This window comes from Pseudorca crassidens, chromosome 4 (assembly GCF_039906515.1).
Source record: "Pseudorca crassidens isolate mPseCra1 chromosome 4, mPseCra1.hap1, whole genome shotgun sequence".
Lineage (NCBI taxonomy): Eukaryota > Metazoa > Chordata > Mammalia > Artiodactyla > Delphinidae > Pseudorca > Pseudorca crassidens.
In genome coordinates, this window is record NC_090299.1 from 63,991,038 (window position 1) to 64,010,335 (window position 19,298).

At 39.9% G+C, this 19,298-nt stretch overlaps 1 protein-coding gene across 4 annotated transcripts in view; it reads right to left on the reverse strand.

Annotated features, from left to right (window-relative positions):
• Window positions 1–13,474: 13,474 nt before the first annotated feature.
• PDS5A (PDS5 cohesin associated factor A) overlaps window positions 13,475–19,298 on the reverse strand; it is a 128,788-nt gene continuing 122,964 nt past the window's right edge. For 2 of the 4 annotated variants that reach the window (XM_067735753.1, XM_067735754.1), the window contains exons 33-34: window positions 17,243–17,393; window positions 13,475–16,147 (exon numbers count right to left, since the gene is read on the reverse strand). In XM_067735753.1, coding sequence (XP_067591854.1) covers window positions 16,112–16,147; window positions 17,243–17,393 — 187 coding nt within the window. In that variant the 3' untranslated portion in view covers window positions 13,475–16,111. The remainder of the gene's footprint in view (window positions 16,148–17,242; window positions 17,394–19,298) is intronic. The other 2 variants (XM_067735755.1, XM_067735756.1) reach the window with 2 other exon arrangements.

A 19,298-nucleotide genomic window follows, 5' to 3' on the forward strand; every position in this document is an offset into this window, starting at 1 on the left:
CTGACTACTCCAACCTTATCCCTTGAGCATTCTATACTAGATGTACTAGCCTCTTGGTATTTGTCAAACACACCAGGCTTCTTGAAACCTCAGGTCTTTTGTATAGCCTGTTCTCTCTGCTTGGAATGCTTTTTCCCCAGATCCTCACGTCTTAATCATTTCATTTATGTTGCTGTTCTAATGTCAGGCCTTCCCTGACCATCCTAACTAAAACAGCTTTTACTTCCATTCATGTCTCCTCCTGCCTGCTTAATTTTTCTTTATGGTACTTTATGGCACTTACTATTAACCCACTTTTCAATTTTGTTCAACGTGAGGATTGGGATTATCTTACTACTTTATCTCCAGTTAGCAGAACATTGCCTGGGACATAGAAGAATATAATAGGTCAGTCATCAGTAAGCACTTGTTGAATGAATGAATGAATGAATAGAAATGTAATAGAGCAGCGGTCCCCAACCTTTTTGGCACCAGGGACTGGTTTCATTGAAGACAGTTTTTCCACTGGGGGTTGGGGGGTGGTTTCAGGATGATTCAAGCACATTGCATTTATCGTGTGCTCTATTTCTATTATTATTACATTGTAACATGCTTGTTAATGGCATTAACATGCTCATATATACAACTCCCCATAATGCAGAATCAGTGGGAGCCCTGAGCTTGTTTTCCTGCAACTAGATGGTCCCATCTGGGGGTGATGGGAGACAGTGACACCCGATGTGTGTTGCTTATGTCCAGTCTACTCCGTAAGATGCAGCTTAATTGTCACTTGCTACTCGCTGATAGGTTTTTTTTCTTTTTTTTTTTTGGTGGTACGCGGGCCTCTCACTGTTGTGGCCTCTCCCGTTGCGGAGCACAGGCTCCAGACGCGCAGGCTCAGCAGCCATGGCTCACGGGCCCAGCCGCTCCGCGGCATGTGGGATCTTCCTCGACCGGGGCACGAACCCGCGTCCCCTGCATCGGCAGGCGGACTCTCAACCACTGCGCCACCAGGGAAACCCTAAACTTTTTTTTTTTAACATTCAAATATTCAGAAATTTTACTTATACACACCATCTTAAGAAGTTGCTTGTAGATAGGCTGTAGCAAATTAGAGTATATCAAAAATAAAGATACTTGGGGTCAAAGAAACAGTGGAACTAATCCGGAAGAGTAATACAGGAAAGACCCATAATGACAGCACAAAAAGAAACCCTTTATTAGAGCAGGACAGAGGGCTTTGAGAGGACTTTTTGACTCTTAGAAAAAAAGACTTGATAAAATATTAGATATAGAGACAGATTGCCTTATTGCATAACCTCATTTATTCTTTCCATGTGAGTGGAGCCCCTGATATTGCACAGTTCATGTCCCACATGGATGAAGCAACTAGAAATGCACAAGAGGAAGACAAGTGTAAACTCGAGTACAAAACCCACAGTAATAGGAATAGCTAATATTTTTTGGCTATATACTAAGTACCAGTAATTGTTCTATGTACTTTTACATGTATTAACTCTATTTAATCTGATTTTATTTTATTTATTTTTTTAAAGAGGTATTTTTTAAAAAAATTTTTATTTTATTTATTTATTTTGGGCTGCATTGGGTCTTTGTTGCTGCGCGCGGGCTTTCTCTAGTTGCTGTGAGAAGGGGGGCTACTCTTCATTGTGGTGGCTTCTCTCATTGTGGAGCACGGGCTCTGTGTGCGCGGCTTCAGTAGTTGTGGCTCTCGGGCTCTAGAGCACAGGCTCAGTAGTTGCAGTGCACGGGCTTAGTTGCTCTGTGTCATGTGGGATCTTCCCAGACAAGGGATTGAACCCGTGTTCCCTGCTTTGGCAGGCTGATTCTTAACAACTGTGCCACCAGGTAAGTCCCTAATCTGATTTTAAAACAACCTTGTAGATCCTGTGCTCATTGTACACATGAGGAAATGGCAGAAAGATAAAATAACTTCCTCAAAGTTAACACTGCTAAGAACTGCCTTATTCAGGGTTTGAACTCCAGTATGGGCTGCTATATAGCAATTAAACTACACAACTTGGTACTTTATGAGCAATATTTGCAAGGCAGTAAACACTGATAATCAATTTAACCAAATGTAGTGATAAATCTGAATTGCAAGATGAGGGGGATGGCTCTTAGAATGTCAGATTTTCATCTCAGAGCAGATTGTAGATATATCCAGAATTTATAAACTAAGAAATAGTATTCAAAGTACATTATTTTAAAATACGATGGCAAATATCCAAAGAAATGGCCGAGAAAGCTTATCTCTAAAGAGTAAGACCAGAGACTGAAAAAGGCTGGGCAAAAGACTGTTATTTTCACTATAAGCCTTTTGTTTCTTTAACTACCATTTATTTATTCTTTTCATAAAAATATGTTTATATTAAAAGAACTTCCATTCCCACCCTATAGTAATGTTTCTCTACACATTGTACTTTCTGCCTCTGTGCATTTAAAATTACTGTTTCTTCTTTTGGATACGATTCTCTTCCTTTTCTATAAATTGAAATCTTATCCATCAAGTCCACCCCTAAATGCCACCTCACATCTCCCATAGGACTTTGTAAGCGTTCTAGTACTTATGTACATCCTACCTTACATCCTTGTTAGTTGTTGACCCAAGTGATTGTAAACTCTTTTTTTTTTTTGGCCAAGATGCACGGCTTGTGGAATCTTATTTCCCCGATCAGGGATTGAACCCAGGGCCACAGCAGTGAAATCGCTGAGTCCTAACCACAGACTGCAAGGGAACTCCCTGTAAACTTTTTTTTTTTTATTGTAAACTCCTTAAACACGATCTTGTTACTCTCATGACATAAAATAGGCACTCAGTGAATGTCAAATGAATTGACTTATGTGTGTACTGAAGAAATAAATATCAAGAGGAGCAGAGGAAACAGAACTAAGGAGGCACCATCAGCAACATTAAAGGCATCAGAAAGATGGAGCAGATTTGAGCTGGTCATTTCATACGGACAGTATTTTCGACATTTTGTTGTTTTCTTGCAATCTCTGAGCAGTTTTGATCATATGATAGGATTAACAGCTAGTCTAGAAGTTACAGTGGTGAGCTAAAACTTCAGAAGTTTGGCTGTTTAAAATAATTACCAAGTAGAGTCAGGTGAACGTTTGCTTTTCTTCGAAGATATGATAAACTTGTGCGCAGATACTTCTTTGTGACAAAAGGAGAAATGCCAGTAGGGAGAGAGAAATTGAAGATGTTGGGGAGATGGAAAATACTATCTTTTTTGTGGGAAGAGTGGTCTACAGAACATGTGTGGATTCTATAATCAAGAAATACATTGGGGGGCCTCCCTGGTGGCGCAATGGTTGAGAGTCCGCCTGCCGATGCAGGGGACACGGGTTCGTGCCCCGGTCTGGGAAGATCCCACATGCTGCGGAGCGGCTGGGCCCGTGAGCCGTGGCCGCTGAGCCTGTGTGTCTGGAGCCTGTGCTCCGCAACGGGAGAAGCCACAACAGTGAGAGGCCTGCGTACCGCAAAAAAAAAAAAAAAAGAAATACATTGGATGTAAAATGTTTTATTACTGTTTTGAAGGAATTATTGTCTAGAGTGTAGATTGCTGTAAATATACCCTGTAGGAAGTAGGGAGAGTCATAGAGATCTTCTGGCAATCCCTCTCATTTTTACTGGTGAGAAACTCAAGTTGAGATGTGACTTGCCTAAGGTTCTTATATACATTATTAATAAATCATGTAGCTGGAATTAAGACTACCTCCAAATCCATGTTCTTTATACCTTCCAACCCAGTCTGAAATATCCTGTCTCCCTGCTGATTAAATCCTTTTTTAACTAAATGTCACTTTTCTGAAACTTTCCCTCTTACATCTCTCTGAACTCCGTCTCATTCAGACACAGTAAATTTTTTCAGAACGCTTATACTTCTTTGTGTAAACTTTTATTATAGCACACATCACACTGTATTAGCACAGTTTTTTTTCATCTCAGTCTTTTCCTCCTTAATGGTTAGAGTCATGTCTTTTTTACCTGTAACCCTAGCACAGAGATTGGCAGAGTTGTGGAGCGCAGGCTTCAGACGCGCAGCCTCAGTGGCCACGGCTCACGGGCCCAGCCGCTCCGCAGCATGTGGGATCTTCCCAGACCGGGGCACGAACCCGTGTCCCCTGCATCGGCAGGTGGACTCTCAACCACTGCGCCACCAGGGAAGCCCCAGTGCATTATTTTTTAACACCTTTTATTCTACAAAATTATTTCCAGTAATCATTGAAATAATAATAAAACAGTGAAAATTTTCTTTTATTGAACTTCATATATGTATAATCATTTAAAATTCTAGAGTAAAAAGAGGAAAAGTAATAGATTAATAGTTTTAATTTACATTAATATATTTTCTGAGAAAAAGGAAGAACCTACATATTAGTCTGATGTACAATGAATATTGCAGTCTTTATTTTTTGAGTCTTCTCCAAATTTATTGTCAAAATTGATCTGTGTTAATGTTCAGAAAAGATTATACCCAGATTTGTCATTTATCCTTACTCATAGATGAGTGAAGAACACTTTTTGTTTTAAATTTGAAAAGTATTGAATGAAGCAACTTGTAACAAATTATAGGAAAAGTCTTAAACATAAGGATAGTGTGTCAGAAATTCATAAAGTCCCATATCACAGAATATTCCAGAAATAGCAATACTGTCAGTGTTTTTGCTTTTCAGGGTTGATTGTAGTGACTTCAATAGAAAAAAAATTCAAACAAAAACTCCAAGTTGTCATGTAGAATGGCAAATTTGCAATATTTGAAGTTCAGTTTCTTTATTTGATTATTTTAAATCTAGGGGCTTCAGGCTTCTGCCTTCTGCCCAGAATGTAGAAAACTGTGAAGAGGGTAGTTCCCACCCTAACAAGAACAGGCAGATAATCCACAAAGTCATAACTTTTCTTCAACCCATCAGAGAACTGAAGTAACCCAATGGCCTGAAATCTAAAGAAAGGTGCCTGAGACACAAGGGGAGTGTTATGCCTACGTGTAGACGCTTCTACACGGTCCTCCATCGGCACTCACAAGGAACACTTGGTACCGGTGGAGACCAGAGATAAGACTTTCTTGGTAGTTCAGGCCTGGGGGAGGTGAGCAGTTGCTGCTATGGAAAAGAAACCAAGCCCTGCCTGAACTCATCTCTGCCAGGTAAAAAAAAAAAGCAGTATCTGCTTGAGAAGGAGAGCAACCTTTCACCGCAGAGTACAGGTGAAGATCAAATGAGGCTGGAAAAAGAAAAAGAAAAAAATCCCTGTCCCATGGGGAAGAGGAGGAAAACTATCCTGGAGCCAGGCCATTAGAGCCTCCTACTGCTGAGAGGGGGTCAGGATCATTGAGGAAGCCCCACCCCTTAAATGTTTTCCTGCCTGCTGACCCAGTTTCTGGTGAGGCCTCTTCCTGGATTGTAGATCGCCACCTTGCTCTGTCCTCACATGGCCTTTCCTCAGTTAGTGCAGGTGGAGAGAGAGTGTACAAGTTCTCTGGTTTCTCATAAGGATGAGAAGCAATGCCAAGCAATGCCAAAAGCAATGCCAGAAGCAATGCCAAAAATAATATCATAGAACTGGTCCTGTGAAGATACAGCCTCCACTGCCAATGCCTGAGGCACCCCAGCCAGCCTATAGCACTGATACCACCAATTCTGGGCGTTGGATACTGCTGCCCCCCATTTCTAGGGTGGAATGGTCCCCATTCTGTAGTGCCACAGTCCACATCTCAAAAGCAGGTTATAGGTGTTTGGTTGATAGCATCCAGGTCATATGTCTGAGCCCTTGGTGCAAGGGAGGCTAGGAAAGTAAGTGTTGGTGTTTTCAGCTTCTACGGAGGGAAATGGGCTCTGCCTCGTGGGGTGTCAGTTGTGGGGTGGGGGTTCCCCAAACCCAAAAAGGGCATTCAGTATGCTGACTGTCTGAAAAATGATGATGAGGTTTTACTTGTAAATGTGGCCTCTTTGGGGCTGAACGGTATGGAAATGTGAGGAAGTGGAAACTTTCTCCCTGGTTCAAGAAAGATTGAGTAACAGAAGTGGAGTGGTTGGCCCAGAACCTGGAAAACAGATGCAGCAAGCAAGAACGAAGTATCGATCGCTGCCTGAGGATGTTCTGGCCATAGCTGGGGCTGCCAGTCTGCTTGAATGGTGACAACAGCTGTGAGCATGTAAGCATTCCTATGGCCAGGCATTCTGTGAGGTTTTCTCCGTATATTACCCTCATGACTATGAAGCAGTTATTATTTTACAGGTGAGAAACCTGAGTTGTGAAAGGGCCTGTGAGATTTCCAAGATCTCACAGTGCCAGGTACATCAGAGCAGAGGTAGGTTCTGCAGGCAGTTGCAGCTAATAGAGGCTGATCGTGAAGATGACCCAGCCAACTCTTCTTGTAGAGTCTACACTTCCCAGACCTCATTCAACTCAGCTTCCCACAGAGACTTCCCAAGCAGAGAGAAGGAAATAATCAGTCATTGTGAACATGCTGGCCTCTGGTTTACACATAGTCTTTTGTGTAAATAAAAGACTATGTTTAATAGTCTTTGGTTAATAAGGCCAGTCCCGTGGAAAAAACTGTTTCCAGACCCTCCTAACTGAGAACAGGAGTAACCCCAGCAAGTAACCCTCTGAGAAATGGAGCTCACTGATGGGAAGGTGGTGTGCCTGTAAACTCAATTATTGTTAATAATGGTGCTTTTGACATAATGTGGGTTTAACAATGTGATACTTAAGTAGATGCTGCTTTGTTTTGTATAGTTAAACATTTTTTTGAGAAGATGTCTCATTTATCTTAAACTTTAAGGTACAACTTACATATCATAAAATACACCCCCCTTAAAATGTATAATTCAATAATTTTCAATAAATTTACTGAGCTGTGTAACCATCACTATGATACAGCTTTAGAACATTTTCATTACTCCACTAAGGTCCCATGAGCCAATTTACAGTTAATTGTTGCTCTCAACCCTAGCCCCAGGCAGTCACTAATCTACTTTCTGTCTCTACAGATTTGCCTTCTCTGGATAGTTCATATAAAAGGAAGCATACAGTGTATGCTTCTTTGTGTCTGGCCTCTTTCACTTAGCAGAATGTTTCTGAGCTTCATCTGTGTTGTAGCATGATCAGTATTTCCTTCCTTTTTATTGCTAAGTAGTATTCTATTATTTATAAATTTGATATGTATGGATAGATCACATTTTGTTCATGCATCCACCAATTGAATGATTGTTGTTCAATTTTACCTTGATTTCCTTAGGATACTCTCCGCTGAATGCGTACGTGGAGGCAACAGAAAGCAATAGGTGCTATCATCCCAGCTGCTCCCCACCATCTTGTATTCATTATCCTTCTCTTTCTACTTTTGTATTTCACTCACCATCAGATTCCAGAGAGGTTGTGGGCCTCTCAGAAACCTGGTGGAAAAGTTTAAGCAGGAAGCACTGAGTTGTGCAGTCAGACTATGTGGGTTTAAATTTCCACGTTCTTGCTGAGTCTTGGGCTTATTGTTTTAAACACATCTCTGAGCTTCAATGGCATGTGTAATGGAGATGAACATAGTAGTTATGAGATTATTGTGAGTGCCAGTGTATGTAAAGATCCAAGCTTTTGATAAGTTAGTAATTTATTAAGTATTAGCTTTGGGTGTGGGATGGGGGACTAGAGCTTAGACAAAACAAACAGCCTCTTCTGTGTCTCACTTTCTTTATAGCTAAAACAGAGCCAGGACAGACTAGGCAATGAAGGACCAGCACACTCTGACCTGACGGTTACGGGGAAAAGTACTAAGCGGCCAATTTCCAAGGAGACAGACTGAATCTTGCCCCATGAAAGGAAGGTGCTCTGTGGAGTAAGGAAAATAAAAAGCATCTCAGTGGTGCTGAACTTTATGAAGTCCAAGGAAGCAACTTTTAATTTTAATTCCTAAGTAGGAAAATATTCTGGTCTTCTCCACCTAATCATCCTGTTCCAACGTGAATGAAGGCCTGTGTGCCAGGCTCGCATCCTACAGGGTGAGGCCCCTTCCCCACCTGGGCTTCTCTGAGGCACTTGCCCTTCTGAGCATCCAGGAGAGCTGGTAAGGCCTCCCACACCTGCTGGACTTCGCAATTATTTTAAGGCAGATTTCCATCATCACTTGGTTCCTGCCACTTGATTGACACTGTGAGGTACTCAACCCAAGCCTTCAAGGGTTCAGGCCTGAATTTACAGAGCAAAAGTTTCCTTGCATCTGATAGATTAGTGCTCTCATGATTCAGCTGTTCTAAGGGGAAGAAAATCTATTGTTGCAATGCCACCAGCCCTTTCTGGGTTTCTCTGCTCAACTATTACTGTTAAAAAATATTAATTATAAGCAGGGATATTAAAATGAAAGTGAACACAGCCAGAAAGCTTTCTAATCTTCTCCTTCGCACTTTCGCAACCCTGTTCTCCCCAAAGCCAAATGGCAGTGAAGGCCATGGGTTTGCACAATGGCTTTCTTCTTTTTTAAAATTTTATTGAAGTATAGTTGATTTACAATGTTCTGTTAATTTTAGCTGTACAGCACAAAGTGATTCAGTTATACATACATACATATATTCCTTTTTGTATTCTTTTCCATTATGGTTTATCACAGGATGTTGAATATATTTCCCTGTTATATAGTAGGACCTTTGTTTATCCATTCTATATATAATAGTTTGCATCTGCTAATCCCAGACTCCCAATCTCTCCCTTGCCCTCCCCTTGGCAACCACAAGTCTCTATATTTGTGGGTCTGTTTCTGTTTCACACATATGTCATTTGTGTCGTATTTTAGATTCCACATATAAGTGATATCATACAGTATTTGTCTTTCTCCTTTTTTTTTTTTTTGCGGTACGCGGGCCTCTCACTGTTGTGGCCTCTCCCGTTGCGGAGCACAGGCTCCGGACGCGCAGGCTCAGCGGCCATGGCTCATGGGCCCAGCCGCTCCGCGGCATGTGGGATCTTCCCGGACTGGGGCACGAACCTGTGTCCCATGCATTGGCAGGCGGACTCTCAACCACTGCGCCACCAGGGAAGCCCTGTCTTTCTCTTTATGACTTACTTTGAATAGTATGATAATCTCTAGGTCCATCCATGTTGCTGCAAATGACATTATTTCGTTCTTTTTTTATGGCCGAGTAATATTCCGTTGTGTGTGTGTGTCTGTGTTTGTGTACCACGTCTTTATCCATCCGTCGATGGACATTTAGGTTGTTTCCATGTCTTGGCTATTGTAAATAGTGCTGCTATGAACATAGGGGTGCATGTATCTTTTTGAATTAGAGTTTTTTCCTGATACATGCCCAGGAGTGGGATTGCTGGATCATATGGTAACTCTATTTTTAGTTTCTTAAGGAACCACCACACTGTTTTCCATAGTGGCTGCACTAATTTACATTCCCACCAACAGTGTAGAAGGGTTCCCTTTTCTCCACACCCTTTCCAGCATTTATTATTTGTAGACTTTTTAATGATGGCCATTCTGACTGGTGTGAGGTGATACCTCATTGTAGTTTTGATTTGCATTTCTCTAATAATTAGTGACGTTGAGCATCTTTTCATGTGCCTGTTGGCCTCTGTATGTCTTCTTTGGAAAAATGTCTATTTAGGTGTTCTGCCCATTTTTTGATTGGGTTGTTTTTTTGTTATTGAGCTGTTTGTATGTTTTGGGAATTAAGCCCTTGTCGGTCGCATCATTTGCAAGTATTTTCTCCGAGTCCATAGGTTGTCTTTTCATTTTGTTCATGGTTTCCTTTGCTGTGCAAAAGGTTATACGTTTGATTAGGTCCCATTTATTTATTTCTGCTTTTATATCTATTGCCTTGGGAGATGGACTTAAGAAACCATTGGTATGATTTATGTCAAAGAATGTTTTGCCTATGTTCTCTTGTAGGAGTTTTATGGTGTCATGTCTTATATTTAAATCTTTAACCCATTTTGAGTTTATTTTTGTGTATGGTGTGAGGGTGTGTTATAACTTCATTGATTTGCATGCAGCTGTCCAACCTTCCCAACACCACTTGCTGAAGAGACTGTCTTTCCTCCATTGTATATTCTTGCCTCCTTTGTCAAAGATTAACCACAGGTGTGTGGATTTATTTCTGGGCTCTCTGTTTTGTTCCATTGATCCATATGTCTGTTTTTGTTTCAGTACCACTGTTGTGTTTTTTTTTTGCGGTACGCAGGCCTCTCACTGTTGTGGCCTCTCCCGTTGCGGAGCACAGGCTCCGGACGCGCAGGCTTAGCGGCCATGGCTCACAGGCCCAGCCGCTCTGCGGCATGTGGGATCCTCCCAGACCGGGGCACGAACCCACGTCCCCTGCATCTGCAGGCGGACTCTCAACCACTGCACCACCAGGGAAGCCCAGTACCACTGTTTTGATTACTGTAGCTTTGTAGTATTGTCTAAAGTCTGGGAGGATTATGCCACCTGCTTTTTTGTTTTCTCTCAGGATTGCTTTGGCATTTATGGGTCTTTTATGGTTCTATATAAAATTTAGGATTATTTTTTCCAGTTCTATGAAAAATGTCATGGGTAATTTGATAGGAATCCCATTAAATCTGTAGATTGCTTTGGGTGGTATGGCAATTTTAACAACATTAATTCTTCCACTCCAGGAGCATGGGATATCTTTCCACTTCTTTGAATCATCTTCAGTTTCCTTTATTAGTGTTTTCTAGTTTTCAGCATATAAGTCTTTCACCTCCTTGGTGAGGTTTATCCTGAAGCTTGCTTTTTTTTTTTTTTTTTGGACATGATTTTAATAGGGATTGTTTACATTTCCTTTCTGATATTTCATTGTTAGTGTAAAGAAATGCAACCAATTTCTGTATGTCCTGTTACCTTGCTGAATTCGTTGATCAGTTCTAGTAGTTTTTGTGTGGAGTCTTTAGGGTTTTCTATATATAGTATGTCATCTGCATAGAATGACAATTTTACCTCTTCCCTACCAATCTGAATACTTTTTTTTTCCCCCGGTATGCGGGCCTCTCACTGTTGTGGCCTCTCCCATTGCGGAGCACAGGCTCCGGATGCACAGGCTCAGCGGCCATGGCTCACGGGCCCAGCCGCTCCGCGGCATGTGGGATCTTCCCGGACTGGGGCACGAACCCATGTCCCCTGCATCGGCAGGCAGACTCTCAACCACTGTGCCACCAGGGAAGCCCTGAATACCTTTTATTTCTTTTTCTTGTCTTGGTTGCTGTGTGGCTTTCTTCTTTTTTCTACTTAATTGTGGAATATTTGTAATGTCCTTCATCCTTCCATAGGAACTGTAAAATTTAGGTAGCTGTGACCTTCAAAACACAACGCCAAAATCATCAGTAAGAGAGAAATCATGCATCAGTTGAAGATCAGGTCTTTGGACAACAAACACTTCATTGCCATTTATGTTACCATTGTGATGAAAAGGTGGAATTAGGAGACTGCAAGTGATGTAATAGACTTCTAGAAAGAGGCAGGCCCTGCTGCACATAATTATAAGCTTCCCTGGGCAGGCCAAGCTTCCAAATGGGCAATGAATGCAGAGACCCTGGACTCCTGGGCTGATTCTATGTACAGCATTTAAAGAGCCTGCTCGTAAAATGGTCACAAGTACGGTAGTTTTTAAGGGTATCAGCCTTCTGCCTTTCAGCTCTTAACCTGTGGTGGGTGGCAAAGGGGCAGGTTACTCTTTTGTCTCTGCAGCTGTATCTTGGAGGATACAGTCCACCACATGCCAGGTGAAACCGGATGGCAAAACTGTCAAGACCTTCCTGGGAGGGAAAGGGTTTCAGGCGTTTTTTTTGGGTTGGGTGGCCACCAGCGTGATCTCTCAAAAAGGCTCAGAATAAAACTAAAATGGGTGCTTTTAGGGGTTGCTGCCTGGGTCCCCATCAAAATTTGATTCTTGGAGAAGCTCACTCAATCCCTGAAGTTTGTCCAAAGAAGCCACAGGAATTATCAACACACCAGAATTTGTGCAAGATGGGGGTGCACTCAGGATGGTGGACAACCAAGGTTTGAGGGCTGGGACCAGGTATTCCAGAGTCAGTGAATAGAGCAATGTTTTGTACAAGGGAAGTGCTCAAGTGGTGTTCGTGCTGCTGAAAGAGCCATCTTCTAATCTGTCTCCAGCCCACCCTTACGGTCACCTCCTTCCAGGGGGCCCTCAGTCTGGAGAACTGACTCCTGCATCAGGTCCAGCTAATCCGGACGCAGGTGGCTTGCTCAGCCCACTTTAGGGACCTACGTGCTCAAAACAGTTGTCAAAATTAACACTTCTCTAGAAAAGGTAAGGATTTTCTGCTTCTACAGCATCTATGAGGTCCAGGCAATGGACACCTGAATAGCCATATATGCCCATGTTGTGCCATTTGCTTTATATTGCTAGTCCTTCTAAGGCACGCATCTTAGTGTTTTAATGCCAGCCCCTGCCAATAAGCCCAGTCTGTACAGAATGGTTACCTCCCACCCTTACACTTTCTTACTGGCTTCCACAGATCTGGACCATGAACTACAGCACTCTCTCTGTGTATAACTGACCTCCAGTTGATTGTTTTTCAAGCTTCTCCCGGAAGAACGCATACAGTGCTGTTTCTTAAAAGGATGCGTGGTCTTTGCTAGAGAAAGGAGTGACTAGAGAAGGAAGGGGAGGAAAGTGCCTTAAGTTGTAATCAGCATTGATTAAAAAACGTTATTTGAGAAATACCCCAAAATTTGAAGTCCTGATCACCAACCAGCCTGGCCCATGTTCCTTAGAAATGGTACTTTGTACATGTTGCTGTTGGACTTTGAAATAGGTACAAGATAAAATAAGTGAAGGTTATTACTCTTAAATGGGAATGAAAAGCTGGAGCTCTAGTTTACAGGCTGAGTGTTTATGTACACTCATTTCCATTGATTTCCACTGTTGCTGGCTTGTAGCAAACTTTAAACTTCTTGTAGGCAAAGCCACCATTATTTAGGCACACTGCAAAGCTCGTCAGACTGTTGGAGACTTGTTGGTCACCAGTGGTTTCTATTGACAGTTACTCATGTGAATAGAAGTATCCCAAGTGTGGAAAGATAATCCCATTCAGGGTAAAATACATAACCAGTCATGATAGCTTCTCTTCTCATTCTGTTCATCTTATTCCAGATACATATATGTAATCTGTTTGCTCTCTGTGAACTAGTTTTTGAACTAAATGTGCATATACAGAATTTGTGATAAATAGATGTATCAATAGCTAGTATGAATGGAAGGCCACTTTTAAGTTCTTAAACAATTTCTAAAATTTCCCAAATGTCCATAAGAATTTATCATCTATTAATTATTATGTTCTCCCTCAGTCACTGTAAGCCAGATCAGAGTATGTAGTCAGGAAGTTTGAAGGTGGCATTTGATCCCTTATGTGCAAACTCCAGAATCTAAACAAAATATGCAAAGACATTTTATCAGCTTGTGACATACCAAGGGGGTTCATGAATATTCAGGGTTCCACACTACTATATAATGCTGCATTTCTTGGTTTTATTTGAAACAATGCATATTTTTAGCATTTTATGGTAGGATTTTACACTTGTCATTTACACAAATTACAAGGTTCTCTTCAAGTCTTTAAAAATTTTTTAAAAAAATTCAGCCCATGTGCAGCACAAGAATATGCAAAACTACTTTACATTATACACACTTTTTATCAAAGGAGATACAAAATTCTGGCTTGTAGTTTTAGACAAATACAAGAAGCTTCAAACTAGACACAAAGGGTTAACATTAATTCTCAAATGTAAGTCTGCACTTTGTGTTGTATTTCTCTGAGATGTGAATACCAAATTCCTAAGGGATTTTTACTTTTTCCTTTTTCAAAGGAAAAATGACAAGTTTCCCTTATTCAAGTCCCTCCCCATCAGCTCAGTCTATCATCCTACTCTCCCATCCCTTAGTGCCAGATACTTGCTTATATTAAAAAATCAGGGGTGGGCCATTTACATATGTCTGTGGACCAGATCCTTTTAGCTAACTCCTCTCTTGCAAAAATCTAAGCAGCCATAACTGATGGGAATGGTCTGCTACATTATGTTAAATATGACTTCACACTAGGTAATCTAGACAGATATGATGCTGGGTAATTAGTTAAAAGGAGATAATGAGAGACAGAAGGCCCTACCAGTGTGCTTTTTATTGGTGGCAAATTGGTGGCCTTTAAGAATCAAGCTGTCTGATTCTAAGAGAGCTTCAAAATCTAAACAGAACATGCCCACTGATTGCTTGAGGGACCTCTCTGATGCTTATGCATAGGTACTCTTTCAGCATGTTGGAGGCAATATTTTATACTTCTAAAGAGTTATGAAGAGGCAATAAGGAAGAGTAGAGCTCTCTGCCCTTTCAAAGATATTTTCTATCACTGGTATCCACTGTTCCCTAGCCATCATCCAATACTTAAATGTGTATGTATATGCATATTTTAAAAGAATTACCCATCTTTCAGTCAGTCAGTATACAGCCAACTCTTGATTACCTATGAGAACATAAGTGACATTTACTACCAGAAAATTTCACATTTAACATAATCTTTTTTTTTTTGACACAGCTCACGTTCACTGTTTTACATCTCACGTAGACTACAGCCTGTCAAGACCAAGTTATCACACAAACGTTTATGCCCTCGAACCCATGATAGGTATGTGCAAGGACACTGAGCACATTCAGATAGGGCTTGGGGGAAGGGCATAAAGTGGAGAATGGGGGCAGGTGATAACTCTGGGCGTGAGAAAGGACCAATCTCAAGTTCCTCCTGAATTAGCTCTTATGGTATGCCTTTGTTATTTTAATTTTATGATTGATTACTGCAAAATCTAAAACCTGAGGCAGTCACTATTTTATATAGATAATGGAGAGTTGACTGTAATCATGTTCTTTGTTTCTTTATGACTTTAGCCCTTTTACATAAAAAATTTCACAAGAAAACATAATATAAAAAGATTAAAAAAGACTACCATATGACATCTAGAAGCATTTATTTTATGCAAAAAACTTAAATATGAATGTGCACACAAAAAGTGCACACATTACCTATGCTGAACAATGCCAAGAAACAATATATTGATGCAACAGTTGTTTTCTAAAATAAACATAAAAACGGAGCCCGGACTGGCAGACAAAAAGCAAAGCACTTATTTCCCAATAGCACAATGCTGAAAACTGATAGCAATCCTAAACTCCTCCCACTTTCCTTACAAAGCTGCCAGAGTCCAACTATTTAAAAAAATTGACTTTTTTTTTTACATCAATAATAAAAATCTGGTGACAGACATTATAAAACCAAATGCTGGACAGTCTTTACTCCTTTAAAATTCCAAATATTCCAACATAATCACAGGAGTAAAAACCACTTTAAAGTGATATGCTTTATGAAACAAAAAACAATATGTACACTTATTGCAAATTATATTAAACTAAAATGGAGGGGAAATCAAAATATGAAGTGATATGAAATCAATAATAATTTTAATTATTTTCTCACTCTGATAAAAATCAGAAAGCAACATTTATAAAATTGCCACCACATCACTTTTCATAGCAGGGAACTGAAATCTGTACATCTCATTTTGCAGAAAAGTAGGCAGGCAGAAAGAATTATACATAAAAGTTTCCAAAAGGAAAAACAAAGAAATATTTAATCTGATCTCTTTTCTTCTAAAAAATTAATTCAGTAGACTTCTATTTTTTTCTTGTGTAACATGGGAAATTCCTGGCTCTAAAATTGATGAATTCTCACTGTCAGTGTAAGGACATCCTATTAATTTCTTTAAAATAAAGACTGCAGCATGGAAATTAATGGTGTATTATGCTGTTAAGCTCCAGATATGCAGGAACTGGAACCAAGTGTTAAGCAATTTGCTTAATTATTGACTTTTCATAAGAAAAGTCTGGGGGGAGGGTAGAACAGAGTTGCTTTTAGCCTCTCTCTCAAGAGTTTCTGCTGTACATTTCCATCAAAGGACTTGTGGTCAAGTGAAAAAAGGAAGTAATAGCTTTTTTCAGTTTTCAAGGCAGAAAGTGTGTTTTGAAGTTAACTTCATTTTCTGTTCAGGGTCATTCTGAATCCAAGTTTTTGCAGAAGCTAGAGCCTGCTTCTGTTTGGCCTTCATTTTCTCCCTTTGCAAATGAATTTTCTTTTTACCTTGGGGATAGGAGTAGAAGAAAGCAATGTTAGAAAAGATATAAACAGGAAAACAAACCATACACAGATTATTTAATTTCTATAGTTATTATCTAAAATCTGAAAATATTTTTTCATTGTTCATGTGACACTTTAGTTGATTTAGTAATCTTTCCCTAAATTACATAAAAACACAATACCAATGAAGAAGTTTTTATTTTCAACCATTAAGCATTGCTACCCAGTGTCCAATCTGTTTTATTACTACAATAAAACACTAAAAGCTATTTGAAGTAATTGTGATTTTTAATGAATACTTTCAAAATTATGTAGTAGAAAAATTACTAGACAACTGGCAAATAAAAGCAGCAAAATAAGTTCTGTTCTTTAGTGTACTAAAAAAAGGAGGAAAATTTAGCTTAATTCTGTTAAGAGAAATGCCCCACTGATCCTATTTCCCTAATAGGGAGGGAAAATTATGACCTCTGGAAGCATGAAGTAGTGGGATAGGGTCTCTTTCTCTTCTCCCCTCACCTACTCCTCTCTGGGAGGAGGAAGAACCCATCTAATGGGTGAGAGGGTGGGGGAAGGAAAAACTGAGCATACTGGAATTTGGTCTTGTCTAGATTTCTTCTCCTTTGCCTCCAAAAGGTGTGTTCTGGTCTGCCGGAGGTTGTTCAATTTAGGGGCAAGGCATTAGTAGTTACCTGGCCTATGTCATTTCAGATTTGGGTGGTGGGTGGAGGGGAGTGTGGCTTGTGGGATCTCAGTTCCCCACCAGGGATCGAACCCGAGCCAGGGCAGTGAAAGCCCAGAATACTAACCATTAGGCCACCAGGGAACTCCCTGTCATTCCACATTTTTAATCAGCCACATCAGTATTAAGATGGTATCTCCTTTTTAACAATTCCAAACTTGGGAGAGAAAGATAAGGGGGCTGTTTACTTATATTCCCAAAACCCAACATAACGTATACCTTCTAATAAAGATAACAATGCTAACCAAAGAAAGCTAATAAGTGATTAAGATTCTTACATAGTATTAAATTAATTTGTTATAATAGATAAAATTTAATAATATGATATCAAAGAATCCTCTACAAGCTGCCTGCTGCACCTTCAGGAAGCTTCCCTTTACTAGCTCTGAGTCCTCAGTATCTTCCTGGCTGCTCTCACAGACTTTTAAACGATCCAGATCACTGGAAGAATTTCCTGGACTTGATTCTATGTCCCAAAGTGAATCGCCATCACTTCCGAGCACTTGGCTTCTGAAAAATTTCATATTATTTTGATAAAAATTCACTTGTTACTGAAGAATATTCATATTAAACTAATACACGGTTGTTAATACATGAGGAAACACACTTAGGGGATACTTTAAGATACAAACCGATGTGATGTGAGGAAACTCTCAATATACAAATGAGCACAGGAAATCGGGAAATCCTTTGCTTAAAAAAAGTAGAAATTCCAAGACTCTTGAACACTCCAATATTAAGCATACTAAGCAAAACATATTAATCCAAAGATGGGAAAACTATAGTCTGTTATCCTATAGGTAACTTCCTTAAATTCACAGTTTCCCCTTAAGTCCCAAGTTTAAGGACTGTGTCTCCACTGGTGTTAATTGATATTTTCTTTTTCATGGAAGAATTTGGCCTCAAAGATAAAACATACTCAAGAATCAGCAGACCTATAAAAACACATTTTCAATGCAAAATATTTGGAATTGTTTGCCATTTGAATAATTCAAAAACAAAAGAAAAACAAGTAAATAACTGAAATGATGATGAATCCTCCATTCCCAAACTCAGGAAGCCAACATTAAGTGTCCAGTTGTTCAGATACTATTTCCTGACTATAGTATACAAATGGCTGATTTTCATAAATTTACAGGGTAAATTCAAGGAATTTTCTGAAAAGAAGTAACAATTCCAAATGCAGCCCAAAATATAAACAGGAACATTTATTGGCACGCGCGCGCGCACACACACACACCCCTCTGATGGAATAGATTTACTGCAAAAATCCAGAGGGATCTAAAAATCCTACAGGTAAGTTTACAAGTTAAAATGTATGAACTCCCAGATTAAGTAAATTCTATGCCAGGAAATTTCTGTACAGTTTTTGTATTTTGGTGGAATAACATATCTATCCTTGAATTAATAAAGTATATAAGTAGGAGTCATACTAAAAATTATTATTTACCTAATGTCAGTGAGAGGACCTAGTAAGAGGAATTCTAGAGGGGTTACACATAAGTGATTGCTATGGTATTTAAATGACTGTAGAGGCTACCATTTATCAAGGGTCCTACTTTTACAGGGCTGAAGGATTAGTGAGGTTACAAACATAAAGCATCTAGACTGTGGTTGGAATATACTAGGGCCTCAAAAATCGTTTTCGTTAATTATTTAATAATAAAGTTGAAATCATACAATATGATGAGTATAAATACCAAGTAATAAAAATGGGCGTTTTCTGGAGGTGGTCCTAGTATACAGTGTAGACTGACCGCCTCGAGATCATCTTGTATTCAGACAGATCTACAAAGGAGCACATGGAGTAAAGAAGGGAGCGTAATGTCAGGAAAGGCTCTTTTCAGATGTTAATGTAGGGACAGTTGTGACCAGCACAGGAACTGACCATCAGGGAAGTGAGAAAGCAAGCAAGTAAAATGTGTGAAGAATAATGCAAGGTAAAGGAAAAGACAGATGAAATAGTGTTAGAAAGCAGGGCCACAGAGAAGCACAAGGGTGCTGGGCCTTATTTCTCAAAGGCTTGCATTCAAGCTTAGAATCCGGGGGTAAACTACTTTAGTGCAGTGATCCAGATCCAGATCTGGTTCCACAATGCAAGGACTCTAGGCTATGCTTCAAGTTGCCAGGGCAGTAAGTGAGCTGTTCCTACCATTCTGGGTTCATCCTTAGCTCAGAAATGTGGTGCTTGGCTCTCAGCTTTGGCAACCCTATTTCTTCTTTTACTAATGAGATGGTTCAAAGTGTAATGATAACCTTAACAGGATGATTCAAGGTGTTATATTAGCTCTGTATTCAGAATTGTTCAATCATGTGGCTTTAACCTGTATCTGATCCTCACCAGGTCTCAGGAAAATACAGGTGAGATGTCAAATCAATCATAGGTAATACCTTTGGTTAATCAAAAGTATGTTT